Source organism: Bubalus bubalis, chromosome 2, assembly GCF_019923935.1.
Source record: "Bubalus bubalis isolate 160015118507 breed Murrah chromosome 2, NDDB_SH_1, whole genome shotgun sequence".
NCBI classification, from domain to species: Eukaryota; Metazoa; Chordata; class Mammalia; order Artiodactyla; family Bovidae; genus Bubalus; species Bubalus bubalis.
The window spans coordinates 57604046-57620917 of record NC_059158.1 but is presented as its reverse complement, the minus strand read 5'-3'; the positions used below and the strand labels follow the sequence as shown (position 1 = coordinate 57620917).

At 61.9% G+C, this 16872-nt stretch overlaps 1 protein-coding gene across 22 annotated transcripts in view; it reads right to left on the bottom strand.

The window, feature by feature from the left end:
• Nucleotides 1-834: 834 nt before the first annotated feature.
• BIN1 (bridging integrator 1) overlaps nt 835-16872 on the bottom strand; it is a 57000-nt gene continuing 40962 nt past the window's right edge. For 3 of the 22 annotated variants that reach the window (XM_006047428.4, XM_006047431.4, XM_025273171.3), the window contains 13 exons: nt 15612-15697; nt 15350-15425; nt 13890-13972; nt 12654-12698; nt 10746-10893; nt 9381-9509; nt 6003-6110; nt 5493-5516; nt 4597-4704; nt 3771-3839; nt 3442-3552; nt 3118-3219; nt 835-1466 (listed from right to left, as the gene is read on the bottom strand). In XM_006047428.4, the coding sequence (XP_006047490.2) occupies nt 1359-1466; nt 3118-3219; nt 3442-3552; nt 3771-3839; nt 4597-4704; nt 5493-5516; nt 6003-6110; nt 9381-9509; nt 10746-10893; nt 12654-12698; nt 13890-13972; nt 15350-15425; nt 15612-15697 (1197 nt within the window). In that variant the 3' untranslated portion in view covers nt 835-1358. The remainder of the gene's footprint in view (nt 1467-3117; nt 3220-3441; nt 3553-3770; nt 3840-4596; nt 4705-5492; nt 5517-6002; nt 6111-9380; nt 9510-10745; nt 10894-12653; nt 12699-13889; nt 13973-15349; nt 15426-15611; nt 15698-16872) is intronic. The other 19 variants (XM_006047429.4, XM_025273170.3, XM_006047434.4 and 16 more) reach the window with 11 other exon arrangements.

Below are 16872 nucleotides of genomic sequence, written 5' to 3'. Positions count from 1 at the left end.
TTTTCCCAGAGAACAGATGTATGCGGACATAAATCCCTGCCACTGGAAGCCCAGGCTGGCCCCCGGGCCCAAGAGCACAACTCCATGACCCCCAGAAAGGAGCCAGACCGCTGCTGTGCGTGCAGCCCAGGTACCCCGATGGCACTGGAGACCCGGGCTGCATGCTGGAAAGGGAGGCAGGTGGGGAGAGAGGGAAGCTTGCCCATCAAGCCCAGGCCTTCTTGGGCCTGGGGGCCAACTGTCCAGCTTTATCCCCACCCCTCCTTGGGCCTGATACCACATCTGTGAAATGCAGTCCTGGGACTGCCTCCTGAGTTCTCCCTGTTAAAGAATGTTACTGAAGACAGCACCCAACAGCCTCCTTAGCACCCTTATCTGCCCTTCCTGTCACCTGGTCCCCATGCCCTGCACCCCAGCCAACCACCAGCGAAAACATCAGTGAATGGGGCTGAAGCCCAGGGGAATTCAAAAGGAAGTGGAGGTCACACGCCGGTGGGGGGCTGTCCAAGACATAGGGCCTGCCGGGTGGGCCGTCCCAGGACAAAAGCACAGATAACCACAGCTCCACTGCATGGCAGACGGAAAGTGAAAGTTGCTCAGTCCTGTCCGACTCTTTGCGACCCCATGGACTATACAGTCCATGGAATTCTCTAGGCCAGAATACTGGAGTGGGCAGCCTTTCCCTTCTCCAGAGGATCTTCCCAACCCAGCGATCAAACCCAGGTCTCCTGCACTGCAGGTGGATTCTTTACCAGCTGAGCCACAAGGGAAGCCCACGTGGCAGACGGAAATGGAGGGGAAAGAAAATAAACACACACTTTCTGAGCACGTCTGTCAGCTTTTGTTGGTTTCGTTTTGTTTTGAACACAAAGATTTATTTTCAAACAGCACACAGACTCCTGCGGGGCTGGGCCAGGCCAGGCTGGTGACTGGGCCCGAAGTCTCTGGAGAGCCTGGACCCCACCCACGGCGGCTGCCAGGAAAGGAGACCCTGGCCCAGGCGGCACGGCCCAAGCTTCAGGCAAGCGTGGTGGCTCGGTGGCCCCCAGGCCCCGTCCCGTGGCCGGCGGCGGCGACACCAGAGGGTGAGGGCGGGGGAGGCGGCCGGGAGCTCAACTAGGGAACACAGCAGCTTTAGGAACGCCGGTGACTCTGCCGGGCTCGCCGAAACCAGGCTCTTTGGAAAACAACCTCATCTTTGGGAGAACACCTCCTGGCTTAGGTCTCTCCTCTCAATTTCCCTTTTACTTCTCAAAAGTTTAAAAACAAAAACAAAAACAAAAAAGAAAGCAAGAAACACACATTTTTCGGGAGAAGGTGCTGTTGTTCACACGCCCAGAGCTCCGCCAGCTGCACTCTCACTGTACCCGCTCGGTAAAGTTCTCGGGGAAGACGCCCCGGCATTTCTCCAGCTCCTTGTGCTGGTTCCAGTCACTCTCCTTCACGCCCATGAGCCAGCCTTCATCCTAAGGGGAAGCGAGCAAGGTTGCAGGGGGAGGAGGGCATTCACACCTACAGGCTGGGCCCTCCTTCTGCCGGCTGTTTCTCCTAGGCTGTCAGACCCGCCTTGGGACTTTAAGACCCAGACTGACACCTCCTACCCCAGGAGCCATCCCGGCCTTCAGCAGGCAGATTTAACTCTTTGTTGTTTGGTGAGTCCTCTTCACTGCAGAAAGACAGCTTGACTGCCGCCCTGGTCCAAACGCCTCTAAACAACTCCCTCAGTCCCCACCACTGAGCTTCTCACTGGCCGGTGCGCACAGAGGACATCACCAAGGAGCATATCAGCTGTCCTTCCGGCCTTCTACAAACAATGCACTGAGCACTTAAAAGCTTCTAGAGTGACCTGAGGTGTTCCACCAAGGCCTCCAAGCTGAACCTGACCTTTGCTTTAATACTGACCCCTCACAGGGATCATCCAAGCCCTGACAAGCCTTGACCCTGGGCCTGCGGCGACCACACACCCTGCCTGAAGCCAAGGCCATTGCTGCGCCTGCAGCTGGGCCATCCCTGGGACCTACCCACATGATTACCTGCCTTGTCTGACACCCTATGTGGGTCCTACGTGAGGCGCGTCTACCATCACAGACGGCTCCCGCTGTGTGCTAGGGGACCAGGACTCTGCTCCTGAGAACCCCACCCAGCCCAGGGCTGGCCCGTCAGGGAGATCAGCGGAGACCTGGGGCTTTAGGAGAAGTAACTAATTCAGCACCAGGCCCAGGAAAGCCTTCTTATTCAAACCCTCCAGCCCACGGTGGGCTCAAAAAGTACCTAGTAGCCTCAAGTTCCAGCCCAGGACGCCTCAGCCAGACTGGCCTCAATCCACACCCGGCCCTCCTCCCCGACTCAGTCACTCTGATAATTAGATCACACAGACGTGTTGGCGACAAAGGCTTAGGAATCCCGCCAGGTCTGCTCCGCACCATGGCTGCCCCCTGGGTATCCACAAGGGCGCCCGCACGGCACCGTCAATGCCCCACAGTCAAGGGCTCCTGCTGAGGGGCCACGGCAACCTGAACTAAGCAGCCTGCCCGGCACCTAGTGGGGGCACTTCTGTCCCACGCTGAGCCTCCCAGGATCGGTGGGACCCACTCTGAGGACGTTCACTAACAAAGTAAGGCCGCAGCAGAAGCATCTGGGATGCTTCGGGGTGAGGACCAGCTGGGGACAGGGCTGGAGACTCAGGCGTCTCTCCCTGTGGGCAGGGACGTGTGCGGTCTTTGTGGACGGGGCAGGGCCAGCCTGGGGGGTGGCACCCAGGGCCAGTGGGAGGCTGCAGAGCAGGCTGGGGGGGGTGGGGGAGGCCCATGGAGAGGCAGCCAGGGGTCCTGTCCTGGATGAGAGAGACTGCGGAGGGGCAGGGAAGGGAGAAGATGACGAAGGAACTGAGATGCGGAGAGCCCAGGGGAAGGCAGACCGAGCCTGAGGAGAGGAGGAAGCAGGAAGCAGGAAGTAAGAGACTGAGGTGGGAAGAAGAGTGAACAGCCAAGGGGAGCCCTGAGGGCCGCAGGGATGGAAGGGAAGGAAATGCTCGGTGGTGGGCAGAGGCCACGGGTTGGCAGGCGGGGCTCTGCTGCCCCCTGCTGGCCGCCGTGCCTCCCGCAGAGCCGGCCTCACCTGCTCCTCCGGGTTCTGGAAGGGGATCACCAGCACCACGTCCCCAGCCTTGAGCTGCAGCTCGTCCGTGTCAGTGGCCGTGTAGTCGTGCTGGGCCTGCACCTGCAGAGGGTGGGGGAGAGCTGACACCCCCTCCCTCAGCGACCTTTGCCCCCACTGCAGTCCCATGGGCACCGGGAGCAAGTGAATGCAGCAGGAACAGGGCTGGGACACCACCTCACACCTGGGGAGCGGGGGGTGGTGGGGGGAGAGGCGTGGGATGGGCGTGGGCCACCCCCACAGCCCAGGGCCCAAGGAGATCGCAGGTCAGCAGGCCAGACTCACCTTGAACATGAACCCCGGGGGCAGGTCCAGACGTCCTGCCCCACTGCCGCTCTCCACCGTGCCATTCACTGTTGCCGAGAAGGTCTCCACGACCACCGCAGGGAGAGAGCTCTGGCGGGGGAGGAGAGCAGGTCAGTGACACGGGGAGGGGGTCCCAGAGGGTGGGCCGCGCTGGCAGAGGAGGGGGGTGTCTGCGCCTGATGCCAAGCCAGGGGGCCTCCAGGTTCCTCGACAGGAACTGTGACCTGGACCAGCACAGAGCAAGACACAGGCTAGGGAGCCGCAAGCGGCAGGGAGGAATCACAGGGCCTGGGTCCCTGGCATCTTACGGAGGCTGCTTCACTTGCGGTCGTCTCCCCAGGCTCCTGGGCTCCAGCCGCCTCCGAGGCCTCCGCTGGCTGCAACATAAATGCCATGTGGGGTCAGACGCAAGACAGGCGTGCCGGCCAGAACAAGGAGACGTTGCAGAGGGCCAGTGCCTCTGTCCAGTACAGGGAGCCCCGGAAGGAAAGGCCCTGGGCATGGGAAGCAGCTGGAGAAGGTGCTGGCAGGCACACAGACCCCGGACCCCAAGTGACGAGCTGCTGAGAAGCCCAGCACAGGCCCCTGGGCCCCCTCACAGGCTCTGCCTTCTAAGCTCAAACCCTGGTCGAGCCTCGGCTTCCTTCCTCCCATCTGCTCAGCCCCACTGGCCCCTCACAGGTGGCTCCCACGGTGAGGGCCCAGGCAGGGCACCGCGGACACTGCTTGGCTGCAGTCAGGCCGACCTGGGTCTGCCCTGAGACTCAGCCACGTCTGAGTTCTGGGAGCAATCACTCAACCCTCCTGGGCCCCAGGAGGCAATGTCTAGGTTAGGCTGAAGATTCAAGGAGAATTCTGGAAAGTGCCCACTGTAAACCAGGAGGCCATCTCAACACACCTCCCTCCCACCGCGGGGGCCCTGAACCGGGAGGCTGCTGCTGGCCAGCAGACGAGGGCTGAGCGGATCTGCGCCCCTCCGGCACTAGAGACAGACAAACCCTGTGCAGGGGCCTCCTGGCTAAAGGCTCGCCCTCAGTCCCACCGTGACCCCTCCTGTGCCCCTTCCTCCGGCCTCTTCCTCCATGCTACACCCCCAAGAGGCAGGGAGGGTGGGGACGCTGACAGGGCACTTACTTGGGCAGGCCCCGGCTCGGCCGTCTGGCTGGGCCAGGCCACAGCAAAGGTGCCCTCGGCAGCGCTGGGCTCCCCGGAAGGCAAGCTGCCAGCTGGACTCTCTGTGGGCTAGTGACAGGCCAGCGCGGGGAAAGGGGAGGGAGGGCCGGGGCCGGCGGGGGGAGGTGTCGGGCGGGGCAGGAGACAAGAGAAGAAGGTGGTGAGCCGCCAGCCTGGGCCAGCTGAGTGCCCAGAGGGCAGGGAGGTGTGGATGCCGCAGCAGCGCAGCCCCTGCCAGGGAAGCGGCGCTGCCTGCCAGCGCCAGACTTCCTCGGGCCTCCTCCAGTGGAGCTTCGCAAGCCCCAGGCCTGGGCTGCCGGCACCTTCACGCCAGCCCCTCCTGCTCCTGCAGGAGCTCCATCGCCGGCTGCGGGGCGTCCCCTGCCCCCCGAGTCTCCGTCCCTGAGCCCCCAGGTGACGACGGCCCCCGGTCCAGCCTCAGGCCGCTTGTCCTGCTCCTCGAGTCGCCACCCCTCTCTCCTGTGTCCCACCAGCTCACTAGTCCCACTGCCCTGAGGGGCCTCTGCTGACAGAAAACCCCTCCACCCCGAGGTCCCCCTGCTCCCCAGACCTGGGCCCAGTACAGGGACACCCCATCCACCCTGGGGACCAGCTGGTCACTGTCTAGGGCCATTCACAGCCCCTGAAAACTGGGCTGCACCCTGGGGAACTCTTCAGAGGCTGAACTGAGGAGCCCTTTCCCAAAGGGCCTGGCTGAAGGCGCAGGCTCCCTAACAGCGGGAGGCGCGGCCGTGCGCGCGCGTGCACCTGCGAACGGTGCAGCACGCGGTGGGCGGGGCCGCACACACAGCACAGCGGCTCCCCTGCGGGGCAGGCACAGCGCCAGCACAGCTTACCTCCCAGAGGTCCCATGGAATCGACTGAGCGCAGAGAGGGGAGAAGGACAGTTAGCACGGAGGTTAGAGACAGGCAGGCAAACAGTCCCCAGGCCCACCCCAGGCCCATGCCAGGGCCCTCGAGCCCAATAGGTGTGGGGCAGAGCAGAACTAGGCTCTGAGGCCTCCAGAGGACCGAGTCCTGGACACCTTCAGGAGACGGAGACCACAGGCCAGGGCACACCCACATCCAGGGCTGCCACGGAGAGAGGAACGGGGTGCTCAGACGGATGGACTATGTGAGCTGCCAGGCGGGTATGCAGCTGACCTCCTGAGGGGTCTCTCATTGACCTGTGGTCAGGACCAAGGGAGGTGACAAGAGCAGGGACCAGGGCTCCAGGGGAAGGCAGGTGAGTGGGAGGAGAGCCGGGGACCCCAAAACCCCCAAAGGAGGTTGGTGGGCAGACATGAACCCAGGCCCCAGTGCCCAGAGGCCAGTGGGCCCATGGGCGGTGGTGGGCTCACACCAACCTGACCAGAGGGCGTGGGCGCCTTCACAGGGCTTGCCACAGGCGGGAGGGGGTCAAAGTCCAGGTCCAGCAGACTGGCCTGCTCCGAGAAAGGCCCCGGGGCCTCAAACTTGGCAGCAGTGGCAGAGAGGAAGGCGGTTAGTGACGGGCAGCAAGCGCTCAGCCAGGACGCGCACAGCAGGCTCCTCTCCCAGACACACCCACCGACACAAGGGCAGGCCCGTCCCACACACCTGGCACCGGCCCCACCCTCACAAGGACACACCTGGGGCCAGCTCAGCCCTCACTCAGCTGGGCAGCCACCCCCAGACCAGTGCCCAGCCTCCAACGCTCTCCATCCCACAGGCCGAGGAGATGTCCCAGTGCGCGCGCCCAACAACTCCCCTGATCTCGTGTTCCTTCCAGCAGCGGCCCAGCCACGGTGCGGGCTGGACAAGACCACACAGCGACAAGAGCACGCAGCCCCTCTGGCTCAGAGGAGCCCTACAGAGGCACGGGCTGTCCCAGATGGACAGGTGGTCCCTCAGTGACCCCCACCCCAGCCAGTTCAGGGCCCACCAAGCCAGCACACCGTGCCCGGGAGCCCCATCGTAAACACAGGGGTCCCCAACACGGGAGCACCTGTGTTCACAGTGCAGGGCCCTCTCCAGCACCCCACGGTCCCTTCAGCAGGGCTGAGCGCAGCCCAGGGATGTGCATGGAGCAGGCACGGCCCCCAGGAGACCGCAGCGCAGTGGCACTGCCCACTGTGAGAAGCCAGCTGCTTAGTAAGCGGGGCCAGACGACCACGGAAGACGTCTTCCCAGAGCCGGCCCCGGTCCAGTGGACACACCGCCTCCCTACGAGGATGGCTTGCTCAACTGCATCCCCGTCTCATACCAGGGGCTTCCCCGGGGCCAGGAGTACTCTGCCTGCCCTGCCTTGGCCCAGGGTGCGGTCCTTAAAGCAGAGCTGAAAGGGCCACAGCCCCACAAGCCCAGGGCAGCCAGCTCCCTCCCTACCCCCTTGATGGTGCCCAGAATTGATGGGACTCGCCCTCCAGCCCAAGGCACCAGAGATCCTCCATTTAGAAGGTCCCAAGACCTGGGAGAAGGCAATGGCACCCCACTCCAGTACTCTTGCCTGGAAAATCCCATGGACGGAGGAGCCTGGTAGGCTGCAGTCCATGGGGTCGCGACGAGTCGGACACGACTGAGCGACTTCACTTTCACTTTTCACTTTCATGCATTGGAGAAGGAAATGGCAACCCACTCCAGTGTTCTTGCCTGGAGAATCCCAGGGGCGGGGGAGCCTGTTGGGCTGCCGTCTGTGGGGTCGCACAGAGTCGGACACAACTGAAGCGACTTAGCAGCAGCAGCAAGACCTGGGAGCATGGGCAGGGCACTCCTGGAGGGCCTTCCCAGCTGACCTGTGGCCTGTCCAGGGAGGCCCAAGACCAGGGTCCTGAGAAGGACTGGAGTTGCCAATCCACAGCTCAGGGGACAAGGAGCTGAGCTCAGAGACATCACACCAAGCAGACTCACTCCCGCCCCGCGGTCACCCCCAGCCACAAGACTCTCCTTTAGGTCAAGCCCTGTCCAGTGAGCCCGGGAGGAAGGTCACCACTGTCTCTCCAGCATCAGTCCAGGACACTGTGGAGGCTGAGCTCTGGGTGCCCTCCGGGCAGGGACAGGTAGCATTTCTCTCCCCAAGGTCACCCCACTGCCCACCCTCTCTCAGAAGTCAGCCAAGCCCAGACAGAGGCCCCCTCAGATTCCAAGTGGACAAGGTCACCAGGCTGAAGGCAGGCTGCATCTTCTCTGCCCCACTTCCCAGCAGTTCAGCCTTCCCCACGCAGGCTGGGAGCCTTCCCCTGAGCACAGGGACACAGGCTACTCAGCCCTGGCCAGCAGAGCAGCCCAGTCAGCACAGCGTCATGGATGGACCAGTCCACCCCCGCCCCAGGCAACAGAACCCATGGGGGCACTGCTCACCCCACCAGGCAGGGCCTCAGCTCCCAGGAGTGGGCAGAGAGACAGCAGGAGAAGCATGCAGGGACCGGGGGCAGGGCAGACCGCGGCTGCAGCTGAGGCCCGCAGTTCCTCGCTGGTTCAGTGGGAACAACCCCTCCCGGAGACGACTGAACACTGAGCCGGGCCAGTGGGTCAGCAGCTGGCTGCATTCCCTGTGCAGCGTCTACCAGCCCTTACGTGCCCCTGAGGCAGAGGCAGGCTCCAGGCAGTGAGCACCCCAGCTGCAATCTGCCCGGAGGTCGTGGTCTCCCCAAGACCCCAGGAGCACCTTGAGCCAGCCTCAGCCGCGCTCTGCAGAGGGGCTCCCACCCTGGTCCCCAAGCCGAGGCACCACAAGCCTGCCCCCAGCCATCTGTATTGAAAGTTCCAAGCTTAATCCAAAGTCCTCCTGTGGGGGCTTGAAGCCCACTTGGCCACGGCCCCTCGTAGCAGGAAACGCTGTCCTGTGCTCCCAACTGCCTCTTCGGCCACATGCACACCCTCCAGTCCTGCCCCTCCCCTCCAGGCATCTGAGCTTGTGCAGAGGAAGACCCCTGGCAGGGCAAGCCCACAGGAGTGCTGCAACTCGGGGCCCAGCGCAGCTTGGGACTGGCTGGCCTACACAAAAGGTGAGCCCGGCACAGACAGGGAGGCCTGGAAGCCAGGCTTGGAGAGGTCGGCGCACCGCGGCCTCTGTGAGCTGATCTGACTGCGGGCAGCCCACCTCCTCTGCCACCAAAGCGACCTTCCCTGCTCCGCCTTCCCTTCGTCCTTCTGGGAATGGGCGTTGCACGCCTCTGAGGGCAGGTACAGCAGCCTCTCTGCTCGGTGACCCGGCCACTGCCGCACCTCCGTGTGGTGACGGCAATCCTGGAAGCTGGAGTCTTGGCGCCTTGGAGGGCTCCCGAACTGGTCCAGTGGCCTCCTCACCCGACACTGAACTCCTGCCCTTCCTGAGCCTGCCTCCCACCACTTCCAGCCTATATACGAGCTGCCGCCTCTGGCTACACCCTGCGTCTGCTCACAGCCACTTGGCAAACTTCACCTGCTCCAGGAAGTCTTCCCTGATTGGCCCAATTCCTCTGAGCCGCCCAGCCCTCCGGGCCACAATGTCAACGGACCCTGGAGGCCACTGTTGAGTCAGCCATCTCTATGAGGACCATTTGCCCGTGTCCCTCCGTTAGGCCACATGCTCAGAGAGAAATGAAGAATGATGGGCGGGGGAGTGGACGGATGTGCGAGAAGGAGGCTCAGAACCAATCCCTGCAGTCAGCCTCCTGGGTCTTGAGGCACAGGCACAGGGCATGGGATGGAGGGGAAGGCCATGCATGCCCCGAAAGAGTAAGAGAAGGCGGAGAGAGAGCTGGGCCGCGGTGGCCGCGGCTGACCTGGGAAGGGGTGGTCACGCTGATCTCAGGGACAAACGTGTCGTCAAACAAGCTGAGGATCTGCTCCTGCTTGACCTCCTTGGACGGGGTGTGTTTGGGAGGCGGAGGGACTGGTGGGCCTTTCCGAAGCTGTGGGTCGGCGGCACGTGAGGGGGCCGCGTGGAAAGGTGCAGCGGAGCGTGGGGGTGGGGGAGACAGACAGAGACAAAGCCACGGTTAGTCACCTCCCAGCCACGGCCCCACCAGCAACCAAGGAAAACAGACAAGGAAAGTCATCACCCGCAAGACACCGACACAGAGACCACAAGGGCCCCTGGGAGTGGCTGAGGCCCGGCGGTCAGGAGCCCTGCAGAGAGAGAGGTGGGTCAGAGGGCAAGGGAGTGAGACAGGAGAAAGGGAGAGAGCAAGACAGAAAAGAAGGCAAGATGGGCCTGCCGGGCTGTCGGGGCCACATCGGAGGGTCCGGCTCTCGCTGCCCTTGGTGGGGAAGCTGAGGAGAGAAATAGGAGCTGAGAGAGAGCCGGCACCCAGGCCCCCTGCCCCTCTGCCCAGCCTCCTGCCCCCGCCCCGGAGGAGCTGCAGTCCAGACTCTGGAGGCCACCATGGAGGCAGCATGCAGCCAGGGCCCCGCCGAGGGCCAAACATCTGCCCACCAAGCCTGGGTTTCCTCACTTGTCAAGTTGAGGCGATAAGAGTATCCACCTCACAGGCTGGTGTGAGGACAATGAATGAAAATACAGAAAGGCTGGCGCAGGGCGCAGCCCAGACTAAGTGTCCGAGTGTGGGCTCTCATCACCCTCTTAGCATCGCTCCCCTAATCAGCTGTGAAGAGGGCCTGCAACTGGCAGAGCTGCGGCCGGGAGCCCAGTGGCTGGTTGTGGGGGGGGGAGAGGGTCGGTCAGCCCATCAGGGCTCAGATGGGGCTGCACAGTGGACCCCACTCCTCCTTTCTCCCTTTCCGGCTCCTGGGGATGCTGCAGAAACCTGGAAGAAACTGGGTTGCGGGGAGGGCCCTCACCGGAGCCCCTCCTCTCGCCGGCCCTTTCAGGGTCCTAGGTGCCCCCCACCCCCACAAGAAAGGAGGTGAGGCAGAGGGAGAGGCGGCCACCTCAGCAGACCCAGATGCTCTGGGGGCTGAGGGCCCTGGAGCCTGTGTCTCCGCAAGAAAGAAAGATGGAGAGAGTTCAGCAGCCCAGAGGCCAGGGAGAGGGAAGAAGGGGTGCCACAGCAGGGTGGGGGCACCAGACTGTCACAGATGCCCTGGGAGGGGCCAGGCCCACAGGGACAGGGGACTGGAAGGAGCCGGGACGACGGCAGAGCAGGAAGAAGCAAGGGAGGGGACAGGCCACCAAGACAGGCACCTACCTGAGACGGGGACTTGGGGAGGGCGGCCCCAGGGGTGGCCGCGCCCGCCAGCTCGGGCTCATGGTTGACTCTGATCTCGGGGGTGGCAGCAGGGGAGCCATCAGGCGGCGGTGAGGGGCTCTTGTTCCCTTTCGCAGGCGCGTTGTCACTGCAGAGAGAGAGGAGGGAGAGCGAGCCCGATGGAGGGAGGCTGAGGCGTCCGAGAGGTGGAGAGGAAACGTGTGTGTGTGACAGGCTGTGTGCACGCACCAATGCCTCGGGGACCCGTGTATGGAAATGTGCGTGCACATGTGTGTGTGTCCATGTAGATCCTGGGAGACTGAGGGCGCTCGTGTGTCCAGACTCAGAGAAAATATGACACCCTCGTGTGCATGAGTGCACGTCCCCACGCATCCATATGTGAATGTGCATGAGAACAGGTGGAAATGAGGCCACACAGGCATGAGCACTGGGAACACGCAGGTATCTGCAGCAGGGCCTGCCCTGGACGCAGTGACAACCCCACCCCAGCTGGAGGAGCAGGGAGGGCCCCTGGGAGGCATCACCAGGCAGGATCCCCAGCCTCGTGCAGGGGCGCTGAGCCCACAACAGGAGAAAGCCAAACATGCTAGAAGCAAAGAGAGTATCATCCGACATGGCACGCAGCAGCCCCTGTGCTCAGGGCGAGCCTGCTCCTCAGCCTGACCCCAGGGGCCTCCGGGCCGGCCTGCCTGCCATCCGCTCCTCACCCCAGCCAGCCCCACCTCCAGGGCCCGGCTCCCCACCACACCAGAGTGGCTGGCTCCAAGCTTTTGCTCCTGCGGGTCCTCCCAGGGAACCCGGGTGATCAGCAGAGGCCACAGGCAGAGGGGATAAATAAAGGGGGTGCCTCAGAGCCTGGATGAAGTGGGAGAAGCCATGTCAAGTCTCAGTACCGACCAGGACAAACGGCATGCACAGCCCACCACTTGGGCACAAAGCGGGCAGAAATAGACATCTATGTTGTACTTGCCTGGAGAGACTCCAGAACAGTGCTGACCGAGACCAGCCCCACCTACAGGGAGCTGCTTACATTTACGTTTGAAAAGTGAAAGTGAAAGTCGCTCAGCCATGTCTGACTCTTTGCAACCCCATGGACTATACAGTCCATGGAATTCTCCAGGCCAGAATACAGGAGTGGGTGGCCTTTCTCTTCTCTAGACAATCTTCCCAACTCAGGGATTGAACTCAGGTCTCCCGCATTGCAGGCAGATTCTTTACCAGCAGAGCCAAGGGAAGGCCAAGAATACTGGAGTCGGTAGCCTATCCCTTCTCCAGGGGATCTTCCCAACCCAGGAATTGAACCAGGGTCTCCTGCATTGCAGGCGGATTCTTTACCAACTGAGCTATCAGGGAAGTCCATATTTTATGTTTATATTAAATGAAAATGCAGCTCCTCGGTTACACGGGCTACATTTTAAGTGTCCCCTGGCCACATGGGGTGGACAGCCACCATGTTGGATAGGGCAAGTCCAGAAGGACAGACAGAAACTAGGAACCCTGTCACCTGCCCGGGGTGTGTTTGCCTCCTTAAAGACTGCATATACATCCAGTATATGAACACGCACACACGCACGCAAGCACACAGAATTCCTACAATCTGGCATGCTGCAGCAACTCTCTCCCCGAGCCTCCCAGGCCTCCCTTCTGGCGGATCCTCCACTCCTGTTCAGGCTGCAGCCTGAGAGGAACGTGCTAAGGTGGTCTACCCACCCTCCCCCCCACCCCTGATTCCCACCGACACCTCTCTGCCCTCTGCCACCCCAAGACACACCACACACGGGAAGGCGGGTTAGGGGTTAGTGGCGCCCTCGGCTGGGCCAGGCGCATGCATGGGGGTCTGGGGGCTGTCTTCGGAGGCCCCCACAGCACAGCACTCCCTATTGGTACCTGTTCTTCTTTCTGCGCAGCCGGGAGAACAGTTTAGTTTTCTTTCTGTGGGGGCGGATGGGACGTGGAGGCCTTCATTTGGGGGAATGAGGATGTGGGACTGGCCTGACCCCTTCCCTCGCCGGCAGCCCCTCTGTGCTTGGAGGAAGACTAAGGGCTGAAGCACCCCCGACTCCCTGGGTGTGAAGAGGCCCCAGGCCTGCCCACGATCCCTGCCGTCCAGGGCCAAGGCCTTGGCATCCGGCCAGGAGCCCCAAGGCGGTGTTGGCAGAACGAGCAGCAGACACCCCCTGAGACAGAGCCTGGTGGGTGGCTCTCAGCAGGACAGCGCCAGCCGCCCTCCCTGCCTGGGGTCCAGCCACAGGAGCTCAGGACCCGGGAAGGAGCCGGGTCAGCGGACCAGCACGGGGCCCCGGGAGAAGGCCACTGGGCTGCCCTGGGGGCCACTCTGGAGTAAAGGAGACATACGAGCCTCCTTTGCAGCCCGTCTTCTCCTCTCAGACCAGCCTTTTCCCAAGGGCAGCCTGGCCCCACTGCCTACACGGACCCCTCCTCAACCACCCTGCGTCTGCCACCCTGACCTCCAGGCAGGAAGGCGACCTGTGAAACTGATGCCCCTGGCCTTCATTTCCTGCAGGGCAGCCTGTGGGCTGCTCCCACACTGTGTTTTCAGGGGGAAGTGGGGCAGTGACAGTCACAGAATACTGACTGCCTTCCTCCTCCCCAGGTACCCTGCATGGTTGATAAGGAAAGCGAGGCGCACCGCAGCACTCCATGCCATGCCGTGACGCACGGCACCTCGAGGACAGAGATGAAGGGAAGCCCCAGGCTCGCTGTGGTTTCCTGGGGGCTGCGGGCCAGGCGCATCCCCTCCTCCCTTGAGGTTTCCCCCTCAGGAAGCAGGGCTCTCCTCCGTGCAGTGAGTGGTGGAAGGGGGCTCCCCGCTGCGAGGATCCCCTGAATCCTTCAGTCCCAGCCCTGCCTGCAAAGCAGTGGAGGCACCGCTTCTGGGCTCCACAGTGGAGGAAGCCAGGCATGCACCGGGAGAGCCACAGACTGCCTGGGGTCGCTCCTTCTCAGATGGGACACAGCCAAGGAGAAGGGGCGCCTTCGCCTGCTCCCCTGAGCACAGGGAGGCCAAGCCAGAAAGGCCGAACCCACAGGGGACCGTAGGAAGACGCCTTGCCCCAGCCGACACCTCCTCAGCCCCCCAGCGCCCTCAGGGGACTCACACACCTAGGCTGGGCCTTCACTGTGAATGTGTTGCTCCCGTGCTGCTTCTCCAGACTGATGAGCACGTCGTTGAGGTTCTGGTTGAGCTGCAGGAGGGACAGCAAGCATGTTGGGTGGGGGCCACCAACCAGCCCCACCTCCCAGCGACATCCCTGCTTCTCTTCTACCCTGGTCCTGCCCTGTGCCTCTACCTGGACCAGGAACAAGCTCTTCTCTCTCCATCAGTGGGAGCTGGGAGCCAGCACACCAACCCCAGAAAGAAAACCAAAGAGGAGGAGGAAGTGGGCTGCTCTGCTTAGCAGTCACGGTTTCTGCGGACCATCTTTTTCTTCTTTCTACTTATAGGCACTTCCTAAAATGCCACACAAAGCTTGTACTGTTTTATTTTGCTTGTTCTTTTTTTTTTTTTTTCCAATTTTGCAAATGAACTGTTGATCCTAACTGCTGAAGTCATTTTCCAAGATGCTTTCACGTTACAACTGACAGAGATTTCACCAAAAGCACCAGCAGGACGAGGGACTGACCCCATGCATCTTGTGGTTCTGCTTACTGAAAATATTTCCCTCTCCTTCAGCCACTAGGAAGCCCAGAGCTGAATCTTCCTCCTGACTTTACAAATATTTTCTCCCCAAAACACATCTCTGTTTTTTTCTTTTAATTTTTCACAAGTTGTCTCATACTGAAGGGAAGAAGGAAAAGAAGGAAGGAAAAGGGAAAAAAGGAAAAATCAGGCAGGAAACAATACTCAGGGTGGTCCCTCAGGACAGGCCCCAAGACGGCCAAAGCCCTCTTCCTGTCCTGGGCCTGGAATCCCCCATGATCTATAGCTTCGTTCTTCTGGGCCCTGGAGACAGTCAGGCCCACCCACGGCACAGGGAAGGAGGAAGTTGCCAACATGAGGTTTTTACAACTCAGCTTTGCAGTTTAACTGCCATTTTCATCAAAATGAAAATAATACAACATCGGAATTTAAGCTAATCAGACCCCATCTTACATCAGATTCCAGTAGGTAAGGCAAATCTGCTTTAATGTCTTCAAGAATATTAAAAATTCTTTTTAATTGGAAAAATTTTACTATTTATCATCAGCCTACAAATTGGGAAACCACCACCATTTTCTAACACTGAGCTCCCTGGGCCAAGGCTGCCTGAGAACATTTCTCCAGTTTGAGGGCCACTGACCCTGCCCAAGCAAGGAGGAAAGAACTGGGAGCAGGGCAGGGGCTAGGGCTAAACCCGTGGGGCTGGCTTGCAGCCTCCCAGTGCACCCAGCAGCTCCTACTGGGCCCTGACCCTGTTCCTCAAGGGCAGAGGCTCAGAGGGGGCGCTGCGGTAACCTGTGTCTCTAACCCCCGCAGGGAAGAGGGAGCCGGGCCACCCTGTGCCTCTGACCCTGACCCTCGGCAGGTGGAGCATGGCCCTGGGTGAGGGGGTGGGGGCCTGCGGGGGAGGAAAGGGACCTACCTTACTCATTTCCTTGTGGAAGTTTTCCTCCAGGCCCGCAATGCTCTGAAATGTGTTGACATAGAAACCCACACGGCTGCAGGACACAGGGAAGAAGGGCCAGGTGGATTGCAAGTCAGTGTGGGCAGCCCGGGAGAGCCACGCGGTTGGCCATACCTCCACCTCACCAGCCCCAGCCCTGGGAGGGCGTGGAGCAGAGCAGCACAGCCCTGCAGCCTCCGGAGGGTGGCCGAGGCTCTGCCCGCCCCCTCCCACCCCTCACCTGTTCCACAGGGATGGCAGCTCCTCCTGCAGATCCACATTCATCTCCTCAAACACCTTCTGGGCTTTGATGAGCTCCTCCTCAGCCTGGGGGGTGGGATGGGTCACTCCCCTCTGCAGGGCCTGTGTCCTAGCCAGCCCAGGCTAGGCCAGGCCCCCACCAAGACCTACTCTCTCCAGTGCACTGGAACCAGGGCTCTGGGCAAGACAGGCTGAACCAGCTGCGGACGCCTGGGCAGACCTCCCCGAGCTCCTCCCCCGCAACCCAGGGCTGCGCCGGGCAGGGGCCAGTAGAGCAGCCATGGCCAATGAGAGAACCCCTATCTGGTCCAGGTGCCTCAGGGGGGACCCGAGGAAAGAATGGAGCACACGAGAAGGTGCCAGCCAAGGGGACAAGGGGGCTGAGGCCCAGGCAGGCCACGAGGCCGCAGACCCAGCCAGGTGGGACCCTGTCCTCACACTGGAGCCCCTCTCGGGCTAACAGTCTGCCTGCTGCCCAGCTCTCTGGCCCTGGCCCATGCTGGCCCCTTTGACTCCTCCTTCTCCTTTCCCAGGGCCGGCCCCTACTCAGCCTCCAACCACCAGGCTGACTTCACTTCCATGGGAGAAGCTTCCCGACCCTCTCCTCTGACCCCTCTCTCCTGACACTTCCCCAACAGAGGCAGGAGCTCGGGGACATGCGGAGAGGCAGGCAGGAGGGCAGGCGAGGCGTGGGCTGGGCTGCTGGGCAGGGTGCCTGTGCCCCCTCCCAGGCCGGCCCGCGCCCTCCATGCCTGCACACACACACCAGTTGGTGGCACTAAGGCCCCATGGCAGAATCCTAGAAAGGAGGGAGCGGGGCGGAGGGCGGAGGTGAGTCACAGACCCCGGCCCCAGAAAGGGCTCTGCTGGCTCATTCTGGACAGCGCTGCAGGAAATGGTGACTCAGGGGGGTGACTTGGATTCGGGGTCTGAGTCACAGCCCAGGAACGTGGTGGCCTCGCCCAGGAGAAAACTTCCCTCCAGCAGCCTCACGTTCTCAGGCCAGCTGGCCTGAATGCCAAACTGCTGCAGAGCACACCAGAACTGCCCGTCCCACTTAAGCTCACCCGGCTGTCCATGCAGCTACAGGATCAGCCCAAGTCACATCCTATTCCTTCTGTGTCTGGCCCAGCCAGGATGACTAGGGAACCGGAGGAGAGAGGGGTCACCACGCTCCTGACTCCATCACCTTCAGGTTGTTGGAACTTGCTAGACTGAGCATGAGCGTCTCATCTAACTTT